Below are 14,355 nucleotides of genomic sequence, written 5' to 3'. Positions count from 1 at the left end.
TGTTAGACTGTACAGGTGAGATAAAGAAATGCTATATGCTATACCTAAACTAATGTCAAAATCAAACGGCATGCTGCGACGCTCCTCTGTGAAATAAGTTTGTATTGACCTTCCTGCATCATCTCTCTCTTCTTTTCTTTTCCCTTTCAACACAATGCAGAACAGTATTGACAACAGTTGCTGCTTCTAGGAAAGGGGTTCAGGGAGTGGATGCTTCAATAGGTTTTGCTGGGATATTAAGATTGTAGCCTGTTAGGTTTTATTATGAACATGTCAGACACAAAGAGACCCAACTGGGCAAGTGTAACTACTCCTTTTCTGAGGAGGTTAGCATTTTGTATTTCAAAATACAAGCCAAGGCATACCTACAAAACAGTCCTGAAAGCATCTTCAGCCAAAGGCATGTGCAGGCTTGCATCTTGCTTAGAGATAGATAGTAAGTCTGATACCTCACTAATCCAGAGAGCAAGAAAAAGAGCTGCAGTATGAATTGCAGTGAGCTGTTCAATATTGACTTGCTGCCTGGCAGGAGCCTGCCAGGTCTGCTCAGCCAGGGTCTGACTGGCCAATGCTCTGTGCATGTAGTAAGTATAGGTAACATAGCATTTCTGCAACCAGTACATAGCAAGTGTTTCTAATTATCTGACACCTGCTTCTCACACTTCTCCCCTCTCCCCAAGAGACTTTAATAGTGTTCACAAGAGCTACCTTAAGTACAGGCATGGAAATGTCTTTGTTACCTCAAAAATGGTGTAGATCACAATCATGGACTGAGGTGGAAATGAAATTCTCAGAAAGGAGACACTTTCTATCCCCTCTGATAAATTAGACCAAAATCCAACATTTCATGTCATTTAACCAGTCCTACGTGGACTCACAAAGTGTCCAGTTTTGTTGGTTAACGTTCCCACAGAAGCCATTACTAATATAATTAGTGGAAATATTCTAATTTGTTGACTTATTTATATATTATTATATTATATAATTACATAATAATGTAATATAATCTAATTATCTTTTATATAGTATATTATTTATATTTTAATGTTTAGTACAAGTGTTTGTAAGAATCGCAGCCATTATCCTGGTGACTTGTTAAATGAACTATAAGGACAATCAGATGGTACCTTAATTTCATATTACATTAATTATACATTCACCCAGGGACAGAAATTCAAGCCTTGACTGATGGCAGACTTAAGAATCAACAAATAAGTTTTTAACAGCTTAAAGCTAAAATTCCTTTTATGTAGTATCTTAGTAAGACACAATCACAACATTGAGCTTGTAAGTGACTTGAAGACATGGCCATTATCTGATTTTTTGTTCATCAATACCCATTGTTTTGTTGTTACCCTTTGTTATTATCTAATGTACTTACACATCTTTGCCTAGAATCTTGTCTATCAAAAGGTTTATAATCAGATTGTCAGGAAGAAATTAAAAAATGTTAAGTGCAACATTAAATCCAAAATAATTGCAACTGCAGATGACAGAAAGCTTGTGTAATAGGACATGAATTAATCTCAGCGATGGACAGGGAGTAGAAATTCTTCTTTTACTAAGCCCTCTGCAAAGAGACACCAACCTAACAGCAAGCAGCAATGTTTATTCACAAGTCATGTAGCTGAAAACATTCATCCCTCACTTGTGAGCCTTCACTCACAGCTTTGATAAACTGCATATTAATATTGCAGAGAAAGAACTTGGAACAGTTTTCCACATACCCATCATGTGCGCTTTGTATTTATGCTAATTCATTTTATGGATTTAGAGTGCTCCCAGTGGTATTGCAATGAAATCAGTGCAGTTCTTGTAATTGAGTTCACCTTGTTGGAGAAAAGGTCAGTTTTCAAAGAAGGAATTATTTCACCTTTCCCTTCATAAGCCAGAGTTCTCTCCAATGTGTACATGTAAAGCTTCAATTTCCATCTCCTTTTTTTGAATAACAATTTTACTGCATTCTCTCTGGGGAAAGAAAAAAAAATAGCCAGAGTAACCCTCTGCTGAAAGCCATTTTGAGATGCATTTAGAAATCACTTTGCTAATTTCCAAAGTGTGATCGTCTCCACATAAAGTGAAACAGCATTACCTAATAGGAAGCAGAGACAGGCAATTTCAAAGCAAAATTTCAGGGTGTGTGTGTGTGTGCAGTCAGGCTGTAATTACACCTAGTGAAAAACTACCTGGGACTAAAGGCTGATAGAGGATCTCTTTTCAGGACCCACAGGAATAGATAAGGAGCTGAAGGCAACAGAGAATTCCCATTGCGGGACAAGAGCAGATGAGGTGCAAAAACAAATGAGCAGATCCGGTGAAGGGCTAGAGATGATGTAAAGGATTTCTACAGTCACAGCACAGACGCTGAGGCTGGCTCTGTATGACCTACCTCTATCAAGCTGAGATAGCTGCTGTCGGAGGCATGATAATGCAGCTGTAGTTTGGGCTGCTTTGGGGCCTGAGAGTTTCTGTTACCCTGTGGGTCCTTGCTTGCCTACATCAGCCAAGCCAGCACATACCTGGGAGTTGCAGCATCTCTGTGACATTCATGTGCTCTAAGGAATCTGAAGTCCACTTATAGATCTCCAGGGACTCCAAGTTCCCAAGGAAATTAAACAGCTTTTTCTAAAGCAGGCTTTGTTGAATCAGTCTAAAGTTAAAGTCCTCTTTGGAAAATACTTTGTTCAAACCAATTGTGTACCAATGTGCTAGGACAGCAGTTTTACAACTGCCACACATGGCTCCAAGTAAGGCAACTGAGCCCAGGCTGGCAGCTCAGCCCATTCACAGGATGCACCTACAGTACACAGCAAATACCCTGCCAGATCCAGTCCTTCCCCCAGGTCTCTGTGTCTCTGGCTGCAAGAATGCTTAATGATTTTTCACTTGTATATTTTCTGATGGGCAAGGTCAATCTCTGAAATGATGGGTATTCAATCATGTCACGCCTGAACACAAGCGTAACTGACCCATGAAATTAAAGGACATTTTCTGGCATTCGCTCAGGACAGCTCATTTCCCAAAGGTAAATCAGCCTGTAAAGTCCTAGCAACAAAGAAAAGATATTCATCTATAGGTGGAAAAAATACCTGAAGTGAAAATACACAAACTTGAGTCTGAATGGAAAAGTGGGTATGGCTTGAGTTTGTTTTTTTCATATCAGAGGGGCAAAAAAAAGAAAGAAGAAAAAAGAACAGGAAAAAATATTAAAATCTTTAAGGAACTAATACAATATAAGATTAGTAATTAGGGCAACTTCAGCCATACAAGTCTCCATGAGGAGGAACCAGCCTGTGAGGAATCACCTTTTCCCATGGCTGTAGTCACAGAGGAGATCCCCTGATAATTCCCTTCATTATAGGGTCCAAGACTGTTTACTGTGATGTCTTAGGGACATACAAATCTGCTGCACTCTGAATCTGAAGAGAGCTTAACCCAAACCCAGTGAATGCAACTGTCGCACAGTAAAGAAATGAGGAATATGGTGCTTTGTGCTTTGAGACAGGTTGGACTCAATGATCCTCGAGGTCTCTTCCAACCTTGGCAATACTGTGATACTGTTTGAGCAGCCCACATTTTCAAGCACTGTGTCAGAAGACGTGGCATCAAGGAGAGTAAGTCTATCAGAACAAGTCTGATTTTCAGTAATCTTTTTATTGCTCCCAGGGAGACCTGTGGCCCAGAACAGCAAAACCATTCCCTGTTACACTCTCAGCATCTTTGTAGTCCACTACAGCTGAAGTCTTCAGTAGTCAGGAGCATGTGCCTGGTGTTCTGCTATATCTGACATAGAAAATGTCTTTTACTGCTCTTCCTCTGACCTTTATGCCTCTGGCATAAACCTGTGAGTAAGGTTGAAAATGTCTGTATTGCCAATTCCTTTTTCTACGGAAGACTTGAGACATTAATAGCCAACAATGTGCTGGTAATGTGTTCAGGCTGCCATTCAACCTTTGACAGGATGAAAACTGGTTTAGCAATGACTGATCAGCTCTGGATGTCAGTGACTATTTACTTTGCTTTTTTTAATTAACTGCCGCTATAAAGTCAGTAATCTTCACTCATCATTTGAGAGCCATCTAAAGTGCTTAATCCCTGAACATGTGAGAAAAGGTGACTGTATCACTGCCTCGGATTTTGCACCTGCACACAAATGCATATATGGAAGGTATGAATCTCTTCAGAGCTATATTTGCTCTCACAGGGCCAAGCTTAATGTCAGTGGTCAACAATAATGTTACCCCCTGAATTTGCTTGCAGCCTACTGTGGCACAAAGGACTTAATTGAAAGGAAACCTTCTCAATGTGCCTGTAAAATTCCTATTTCCCAAAAAAAAAACATTTTCCCAGCAGGCAGTATACTTCAACAGAATGCCTAAGGGTACTTCCTAAAGCGATACCTTTGGTACCAACCTATAACCTCAAGGCATACTGCTTACTAAGTACAGTGCTATGGTGTGAGCATCCAATCATTCTACTGAAACTTACTGTAAATAAAATGTGGCTGAAATGTGCCCAAAAGTATTGTAGCATATTTTAAAGATCAAGTTTCTCTTAATCAGGTTAGAATTTGTAACACATTTGTAATTGGATTTATCCTGATCTTTTCAGAGTTTGTAACACATTCCTGTGATACAGAAAATAAAAGTTCAGGACTGCATTTACCCGTATTTTACTCCAAAAGCTGCTGCATGCCAAGGCAAGGCCTCAAGAGCACTTGACTGATGTAGTCACATCTGTTACTAGTCAGTGACCATTGTTTAACATTTGCTTCTATTTTTCAAAAGGTTTCATTCAATCCTCCTATGAACCAGTGGTACACAATGAGTACAGACTCATCCAAGCTAGTAACCACAGTGAGTAAACCTCAGAAGTGGCATGCAGAGATGTTTCAGTTAGCTCTGTGGGAGCCATCACTGCAACCAGAAGCAGGATTAGCTTGCCAATAGGCACTTTGCCCTAGCTGGACAGAGCTGCCAGGAAGCTTCACAACAACAGGCTGACAGATTTACATGGTGCTCCACTGAGCCATAGGGACTCACCAGCTGGGATGTCTGCTCTGGGTTCCTCTGTGCTTCTGCTCCTGGCTATCCCATAGTTCTTCAGTCCCTTCTAAATGGAAAACTTCCTCGAGAATGGGTGAGGGAAGGACAACTGCACAATAGGAACTCATACTGCTTCTTCCCAAGTGCTCCCACTCAGCACAGCTTTGAGTCAGCCCAGATTGAGAAGAATAGGAGATGATGAATGATGTACAAGATCTCTGGACGTTGCCTGAAATGGCTGGATAAGGTAGTGAAAAAAGATCACCGCTTCTTGCCTCTAACATAGTTGGTCTGAAATTACTTCTTTGCAAGTAAAGACAGATTGCCAGGATCTATCTCAAAGTGCAATGCAGTGACTGCCCAGTGGCAACATCCTACATACTCTTAGTTGGTGTAAGAGTTCTTTCTCTCTCAATTTTGCCACAATCCTGAGGTGTGACTACTGTGTGTCTCAGTTCCTACAAGTGACTCTTGTGTGATACAAAATGGGAGTTTGGGATTTGCAAATGTAGATAGTTCTGATATCCAGAGAATTGCATATTGGGCAGATCCTAAAATCTGGTGGTCCAAACTCACTCTTTTCCTTATAAAATCATCAGTTTAGCTTCTAGCTGAATTTTCCACAGTATTATTATAAGAAAGCAACAGCAACAACAAACACTACCATCAAGCCAACAAAGATGATATATATGAGGTGGGTGGTGCTGGTGTTTGCACCAGCAAGAAACAAAGATTATTTAATAGAAAAATAGTTATCTGACATTTTTAATAATGGCTGTCCGTCAAACTTTTCACATAATTAAGAAATATAAAGGTGGCTACTAGTGCTAGAAAGCTGCTGATAGTAAAGCCAGGCAGATCAAGAGGGTTATAAAAAACCTGTCCATCCAGGTGCTCAGACCTGTAAGGCCTGCCTGACTCCTGGGATGGGAAGCTAGAAAACAAAGAGAAGTTGGTTCAAGGGACCCAGAACCCAGCAGGAAACTAACAACCAAGTTGAGCAGTACAGGTAACACTGTGAAGAAGTGGAGTTACAGAGACAGGTCTTGGAAGAACAAAATGGACAAGAAAGTGTGAACATGCTATACTGGTGGGAAAATTCACAGTATTAATGAGTTTTCAGTTGTGCTTATTATGTAGCCATCCTGATGTTTTCTTTGCTCCACTGAGCAGATCTATTTCAAATCATGATGTGTATATATTTAGCTGTTGGATTTTTCTTTTCTTTCTTGATTATTTTGGTTGAACTCTGCATCAAAACTCAAGATGCTACTGCAGATGGCAAATGTCCACTTCTGTGTCTTCTGGGAGCTTCTAGGCAAGAATAACAGTACCTGGAATTACTGGGATACAAGTACACTATATCAAGGAACATGACATAATACTCACCACAATTACTGAGAAAAGCATCTTGTCAAAAAGGTGGTTGCAGGAAACCAAAGTGGTGATGAAGTCCAAGTCTGCTCAGGGCAGTCTGTTTTCAGCTATGCTGCAAACTTCAGTACAGACCAGGCTGACAATGAGCAAATGGGACACCATCACTGCAGTTCTCCAAGGGAAGTTTTATCATGTGGAAAAGCTTTCACATAAAAAGATGTATTTGTTACTTTTTCAAAGATGTGTTTATTACCCTTTCAATAAGTAACAACAAATTTTGAAATGATAAGAGTAATGTTTGCGAAATGGGAGTAGTCAAAGATTCAGGCTTCAAACACTACTTAAAACTTTGCTGCTGTGAAGCCAACTTAAGAATGACTAGACAACAGCAGAATGAGAGAAAAAGAGAAGCAGGGCTTCAAAGAAATCGCTTCAAGCAGATTAGGGAAATCTTTATAAAATTATAACATTTAAAACAATGTTTGACTATTTTAATCCTGTAGCCCAGATAAGATTCTCTACTAAATTCTATTACACGGATTAAAATCATTAACAAAAGATTTCCTCTCTACAAAAGATAATGCTGAGCGTTCGTCACAAACGAAAGCTAATGTCAAGGACTGAACATCATCTTTCTATGATAGCTCCCTTCTTTTTTTTTCCTCTGTCACTGTCTGATCAACAAGCAAATCCATGTATCTGACCAATAAATACAAAGCTTCTGAAAAATGTGTGTGTGTGTGTCCTCTTTGATACCACAGAAACACTATATCCTTTGATACCTGAGTTTTACTGTCCCAAAAAGTAGATCAGGACAGTAGAGGGCACAAGAAAACCAGGTTAAATTGTGATACTGTAATCAGTTTCTAAGCAAACTACAATGGCATATTGGTTTGAAATGTATGGTTTTCAACCAGATCAATTTAGGTAGAAGCATGTATTTTTAGTACTTTGAAGCATGACCAATTAAGTATAAACTGAAGTAAAATTGCACAGATAGACATGTACAGTCAGTTAACATACCAGTGTCAAAAATCTTAACTTACAAAGATGGTCAGCCTCTGAAACACAAGGAAAGAGAGATGAACAAAGTATATAGTGGCACTAAAAAGCAAACGCTACATGTATCAGAAGGGTAATGGCAACAGGAATTCAGCCACTGTTAAATCCTTTCTGCAGCTCATGCTTCAATTCTACTCAGAAAACAGCTTCTATATGGCAGTGCAGAACTTACCACTGTTTTCTCCTTTGCAGTCTCACTGTCACCACAGCTTTGGGCATTTTCCTTTAATCTCCTCCTTCAGGTCTCTAGTGAAATCTAAGTTCTTTTAGCTGTGCTCTTTTCTTCTCTGATTTACCCCATCTTTACCCCATCTATTGTTTAAGTTTTCTGACCCCATGAAAAGTCACCTCTTCTCTAAAAATTCACAGTCTGCAATAAAGGCTGGGTTTAGTTCCAGATATCTGCATTGTGAAGTTCAGCTACACACGAGTGCAGTACATAACTAATGTTAGTTTGAAAGACTTATATTCTTATCATTCTAGATCAATGTAACAGAATAGTCCTTGTTTCATACGAAGTGTCTTATCTTACCACCCTGTTAATCCTAAATCTCAGTTAGCCAAAAATACAGAGCTATTGATTCTGCAACTGTTACAAAACTTGTTCCTATTCTTAATTTGGTATGTCATTTTGATGAGTGACTTTATGGTGAACAGGATGACAGATTGGACTTGATGATCTTAATAAGGGTCTTTTCCTAACTAGGCAATTCTGTGATTCTGTGACATACTCCGGCAAGGGGTAGAGGGTTCTGTCCAGTGTAACATTTTCCAGTTACAGCCATTCTGACGAACTAGAGCAAAAGGAATGCTGAATCTCAATAATGTTAAATTAAATTTAGTCACTGAGCACAATGAATTCAAAACAAATTAAACAGCTACTGGGAATCTGCTGATCTAGGAAGGAATTAGAAAAGAATGCCATTTCTTCCAGATAGCTACAAAAGTTAATGTTGTTAATTATTATTTTAGAAATCTGAAATAAACATTCAACTAAAACTCACAGACAGTCCATGAAATCTTCAGTGTTGTAACTATAATTGACATTTAGGTGGTCACTGCCAAGGTTCATCCTATTTCAGTGACTGTAGGCCTGGAGTGCAGAGTGATAGTTTACATTTTTAATTATTCATAGAACCATAGAATCAAAGAAGTAATTTGTTGGAAAAGACCTCTATGATCATTGAGCCCAACCATCAAGCTAATACCACCATGGCCATTAAACCAAGGTGCCATGTCTACGCAGTTCTTAAACATCTTCAGGGACAGTGACTCCACCACCAAGCTGGGCAGCCTATTCCAATGCCTGACCACTCTTTTAGTACAGAAATTTTTCCTAATATCCAATCTAAACCTCCCCTGGCACAACCTGAGGCCATTTCCTCTTGTCCTATCACTTGATACTAAGGAGAGGGGACCAACACCCACCTCATTACAACCTCCTTTTAGGTAGCTGTAGAAAGCAATAAGGCTCCCCTCAGACTTCTCTTCAAGACTAAATAATCCCAGTTCCTTCAGACATTCCTCACAAGACTTGTTCTCCAGGCCCTTCACTGGCTTTGTTGTCCTTCTCTGGACCCACTCCAGCAACTAAGTGTCCTTCATTACATTAAGTTGATGTTTTGAAATTCAGTCCTGGCCACCATAAAAAAAAAAGTGCTGGTATACTTAAAAGTTGGGTCTTCTCATTCTTGTTTTGACATTCCTAGCAACTTAGAAAGACAATAAATCCACTGACGTGAATCTACACAAGGTTTTAGGTTGAATGTGTTTTAACAGCATTCTTCATGACTTATAAAGTAACCAGGGTCAAGATCGGGGGGGGGGAGGGGGGGGGGGGGGGGAAGGACAAGCAATGTCATATTCTTGTCAGTATTCAGACCTTATTGATTCAATAAATAAGATCATTATAATTAATCCAGTACACCTCCATTTGCCTTTCCCACACACTCCACACCACCTGTTTTATTGCTTCTTTAATGAACTGTCTGAATAAAACAAACACACAGAGAATGCTTCTGGTTTTACATTTCACTGTACACTTCATTTCACTTGCATGTAGTTGAACAATGTGAAGATATACAGAAATACAAATACTGTATTCAAAACAGTGACCTGTTTTTAGTCATAGCACTTGCTCAATTTTATTTCTGAAGTAGCATTTCCCATACAAACTACACTTTTCGCCCACTGACCACACTGTACATGACATTGATCTCCAGAAAATAATGAGAGTTCCACTAGTATATAACTCAAAAAAAGCAGTGACATTTACAAATTAAAAGAATTAAAATATAGGCACTATGTAAAACAATGAACATCAGCACTAAAAAACAAAGCATGTTTTCTCTATAAAGAGAGATTCCAAACACATTTGCAGAGTTCACCTATGCAGACGAACAGGGAGACAACTGACAAGCCTGTAGACATTGCACTCTTCACCTGGGACATGACTATCAGAGTTACACAGCCACCTGACAGCTAAAAAAAAAAAATAATTAAAAATTAGAGAGAGAACAGTTAATGTAAAGCCACAGCAAACATCTGTCACTCCAGAATACTAAGCTTCATTCATGTAGACTAGACTCATTCTCTAAAAAGGAAAACTACGTGTCTGTTTTCAGCTCTCAATCTTTTGAGCCTGGTTGCAAGAACTGACTCCAGGGAATTATTTCTATGAGCAAAGATCATTTTTCTAAATTTCATTAAGATCAGTTTATGTGCCTGGACTCCAGCAAGCGCTGGATACTCCCTGCTGGTTCTTGTAAATGTTTTCCTTGTCATTAGCATTCTGGACTCAACAGTCACCAGCTGAAATTTCATGTGAATTTTAGATTGTTTTGCATATCTGCAGAGTGAAATGTCATTTTTCCACAGAAACACATAGATTCTTTTGGATGTTTGTTTTATACTTTCAACATCCACAAGTTTGTGCAACTGTTAACATAAGTTGGGGGAACTGTCTTTAGGTTCCCTGGACAAGACTGCTTTGCTCTGCAGGAATACTGCACCTTTATGAAGGCAGTACAAGAAGTCAGGATGTTATGAACAGGCCAAATTGCAGCACTATGCCTAGGCAAGAAATAGTTACAGTCCAGCAGGTGGAACAAATTCACCACATAATTGAGATAATATTTCTCCCCAAAACTATGACTGATAGGGGGAAAAAAAGGGGGGAAGGGGACTTCATCACAAAAGACAAGGAAGTGGTAGCATTTTCAGGTATTTTTAAATGGTATAAACCATTTATACCATTTATGAATGGTATAAACCATTAAAAAACTGGAATCAGAGTCTTTCCAAGTGAATACACATTTTGCCCTGGTTTCACTCCCAGGAGCATTGTCAAACAAAATCCTAGAAGCTTAATTTTCTGCAGGGAGAAAGCACAGAAATATCAAGATAGGGTTCTTTTAAGTACAGAAACTGTGAGGATTTAAACAGCGGGAGGAGAGTTAGTTCTGCATTTGATCTGTTTTTCCCCATGGAAAAGCAGTGATGGGTTTGCTCTCCCTTTGCCTGCCTCATCAGGGTCAATAGGCACAGCTGCCCCAGAGGGCAAAGCCACCTCCATCTCCCAAAGCAAGCAGGAGAGGCTCTTGCTTCCTGCACTGATGAGACAGGCTCTGCCTGGCTCATCCTTGCAGCCAAGCAGTCGTTCTTTGACAGGAGGAAGAGAGAGAGCCAGAAAAGTAGTAGGAAGGAATAAAATGAGCCAAGCTTTCCTGACCCCCCACTCTATGCATTCATTGCCCAGGTACCAGAGTGTCACTGTTATACCTTCTTTCCCCCAAGGGCACTTCTCCCAAGAAGCTATTGGTCATCTTAATTCAAGATTTCTTGTCCTGTTCATCTTTGTTGGCATTGGACCACTTTTCACAGCTTTGCTAGTCGCATTCCTAAAAGATGTCACATCCTGAAGTTCCGTTGTGGATCTTGGTTCTTTCTTGGAATCCTCCTTTCCCAGTCTGGTAAGGGAGTTATTCAGTATGTCTTTCTGGTATGAGGCAGAAAAACATGTATGAGTCTACTTCCCAGGTTTTAAAGAAGTGGGCATAAGCAAGGATGAAGTTCTGAAAGGAGCCTCTATAGTGCAAGGCTTGCTTCTCCCAAGTTCCAAATGCAAGGCCAGAAATGATGGGGGAAATTAAATCCTGCAGACTGATGTTGCTGTTTGCCCTGCACACAACAAAGGCTATGCCACAAGTCTTGGGGTCCTCTGTTTACTCTCAGATTGTATAAATCTGGCAGGTGGGAGCACACTTCAGAGAAAGATGCTTTGAAAGAGGAAAGATGTCAAAGAGTCTAGGGACTGGTTTTCAGAAAACTGTCCATTCTGCTCACTCTGAAGTTAATATCAAATGTCCAAAAGATACGTCTGGAGGGCAATGTATCCCTTCTTCCTCTTGCCACCCCTGGTAAGGGTCAATCCTACAGCTTTTGCCATCATCAGGGATTCATAATAACAGTCTTCTAAGCCCTTCAAGGACATAACCAGTGCAGCACTGGCTAAGAGGATAGCAACACCCTGAAGGAGGGAGTAGCACTTAGAGCTGCAGCTCCACCTTTAGTTGGAGATCAGCAATGGAAACACCACAGCGGGAAAAGCACTTCTGCAGCTTGAGTCTGCATGCTCTTTGTGCAGTGGAGTGCATGCTGCAGGGCAGTTCTTCAAGCAGATTCTGATGGCAGCTGCTGGCTTGGCTATCTGGGTGTCCTCACACCAGACGTGCCCTTTATGCACTCCAGTCTCAGAACATTCACTCAGTACAATGCTAAAACAACACTCTTGCTCTTCCTGACCCTCTCCTCTTTTCTGGTCCCCATTTAAGCACACCACCCAAGAAATTGGACAGCCTTGTTATCTTCACTGCCCCAGAGGGCAAAGTCTGTCCATGCTGCCACCATTCCCTGTAGATGCAGTCCAGAGGTTTCCAGGCGGCAGTGGGGACCTGCTGTCCTGCAGACAACACAGCCAGTCCAGGTGGCACTTTCCCAGCTCTGAGGGACTGTAGAGTTGCCTGTGGCTTTGACACACCTGACACAGGCTTTAGAGGAGGAATGGAGCCTGGGGGTGGAAGCTCATGTGGAAGTGGGGAATATGAAGAAAGGATTTTTCCAATGTAGTGCACACAGGTCTGGGGGAAAGTTAAGGAGCTGAAGGGGGTAAAGAGGCAGGACGTGGGAGACTTCAGCAAGGGGTGGCAATGTCTAGTAGGTGGGCAGGGATACGGCTAGCCAGCAGGCACGCCAGCAAAATGCCGATGAGCTGCAGCAGTGCCAACCCCAGAGCAGCGGTGCCAACGTAAAACATGTTGCTGCTGATGAAGGCCGACACCTTGCTGAAGCAGCCGTCGCGGTGCAGCCCTTGTGTGTTGGACGGGCTGTGCTGGCAACCCCGGCGGGCCCGGCAGCAGCTGTAGGGCACCGAGCCGTTTTGCTCCAGCCCCCAGGGCGAGGTGAGCCAGTCGCGGTAGCTCTCAATGCCGCAGCAGGACAAACCACGCTGCAAAGCGTCCAGGGCGTCCGCCAACCCTTCGTCCTCCCCGTAGGCAAGCAGGGCCTGGCGCAGTCCTCCCTGGAAACCCTGCGCAACGTGCTGGCGGTAGCGGAGCGCCGAGAGCGCCGCGGTCAGCCCGGCCACCAGCACAGCCGTCAGGAAGGCGCAATAGGCGCGCAGGAGGCCCCGGTGCTCCGTGGCGGCACCGAAGCAACCCAGGAAGCCCCAGATGATAACGGCGGCACCGGTAGTCAAGAGGATGGCAGGGGCGCTGGGGTAGTCATTTGCCGACAGCTCCAGATAGTTCCCCAAAGCCACTTTGGCCCAGAGGCCGATGATGAGCATGGTCAACCCCGCTGCCCAGAATATGAAGCTGAAGGCCATGAGGGACAACTTGAGCACGGTCATGGTGCCCTCAGTCCCTGGCGCCGACGGGCGGGCTGTGGCCGTCACAGTGAAGGGGTCCCTCGGCCGCCGGGCGCTGAAGGGATCCGAAGGTGCCGGTCTGCGGCCGCGTCGTTCGGCGGGGAGTAGAGGGCGCCCTGGCAGTGTTCGAGGTGTGGGAAGTTCTCCAGGTTAGCCCTCGGTGCGAGGCCCGGTAGCAGTTCCCGCAGCCGCGGCAGCCGGTGCCAGTGCCGCCGTTGTTCCGCCCCGTCCCCTTTTTCAGGGACCGGCGCGAGGGCGCGGCTGCCGGCGGCGCTTGGGGGCGCGGCGGGACGGGGCGAAACGGCTCCTGCGGGCGGCCGGACGGGACGGGACGGGGCGGGGCGGTGCGGTCCTTGCTTCCTCTCTGCTGTTAAACAAGCTGCCGCCTTACGTTAGTACCTGTCCAGCCGACTGCGACACCCTGGGGAAGAAGCACCTACACGCCCCCCCCTAGGGCTCCTGTCCGAGGTCTTGGGGTGTCATCGGATGCTGGGTGTATGTGGACTGTGGTAGTTCTCGCTGGCCGCTGCCCTGCCTCAGATGAAAAGGTTCTACAAGCTCAAAACTCGAGAGAAACTTTTACTGCAGCCCAAGTTCACACTGGGCAACGGACTAAACTTGTAAGCATTCGAAGTAGCACTTTAAGATCCCATAAATAATCCACAGAAACCATAAGAAATCTATTAAAAAACAGAGTTTACTTTTGACACTGCATCAAGCTGTGAAATTAGGACACTTGGAAGAAACAAGCATAAACAAGCATAAATTGTACCTGAATATTAACTAACTACACAGCCATGCAATCAATTAGCCAGTCTGGATTTTCCCAGCTGGAAACTATTTTCTGGGTGGCCTCACTCTGTTAAATATTAACTTGATTTAGGCCATGATAACACTGAGCCACAGAGAAGGCATTAAGTGGCATTGCAGAAATGTCCAGGAGTT

At 42.8% G+C, this 14,355-nt stretch overlaps 2 protein-coding genes across 4 annotated transcripts in view; one reads left to right on the top strand and one right to left on the bottom strand.

Annotated features, from left to right (window-relative positions):
- PANX2 (pannexin 2) overlaps positions 1-7,154 on the top strand; it is a 37,467-nt gene extending 30,313 nt beyond the window's left edge. Inside the window, exon 7 of one of the 3 annotated variants that reach the window (XM_068165967.1) lies at positions 6,312-7,154. The gene's annotated coding sequence lies outside the window, so the exon portion shown is untranslated. Of the gene's footprint in view, positions 1-2,221 lie in introns of all 3 variants that reach the window. The other 2 variants (XM_068165958.1, XM_068165949.1) reach the window with 2 other exon arrangements.
- Positions 7,155-12,223: 5,069 nt separating this feature from the next.
- LOC137454262 (tetraspanin-7-like) lies at positions 12,224-13,409 on the bottom strand. The gene has a single exon (XM_068164279.1). The coding sequence runs from the start codon at positions 13,390-13,392 to the stop codon at positions 12,676-12,678; it is 717 nt and encodes a 238-aa protein (XP_068020380.1). The 5' UTR covers positions 13,393-13,409; the 3' UTR covers positions 12,224-12,675.
- Between the last annotated feature and the right edge of the window lie 946 nt (positions 13,410-14,355).

The sequence above is a fragment of the Melanerpes formicivorus genome, unplaced genomic scaffold, assembly GCF_026170545.1.
Source record: "Melanerpes formicivorus ecotype bairdi unplaced genomic scaffold, bMelFor1.0.p_v2 SCAF_3, whole genome shotgun sequence".
In the NCBI taxonomy this organism is placed as follows: domain Eukaryota; kingdom Metazoa; phylum Chordata; class Aves; order Piciformes; family Picidae; genus Melanerpes; species Melanerpes formicivorus.
The sequence above is the reverse complement of the archived record's forward strand: the minus strand, read 5'-3'. Positions and strand labels throughout refer to the sequence as shown.

Excerpts from the sequence above, each read along its gene's own strand:
- LOC137454262 (XM_068164279.1), bottom strand. The coding sequence starts at position 13,392 with ATGACCGTGCTCAAGTTGTCCCTCATGGCCTTCAGCTTCATATTCTGG.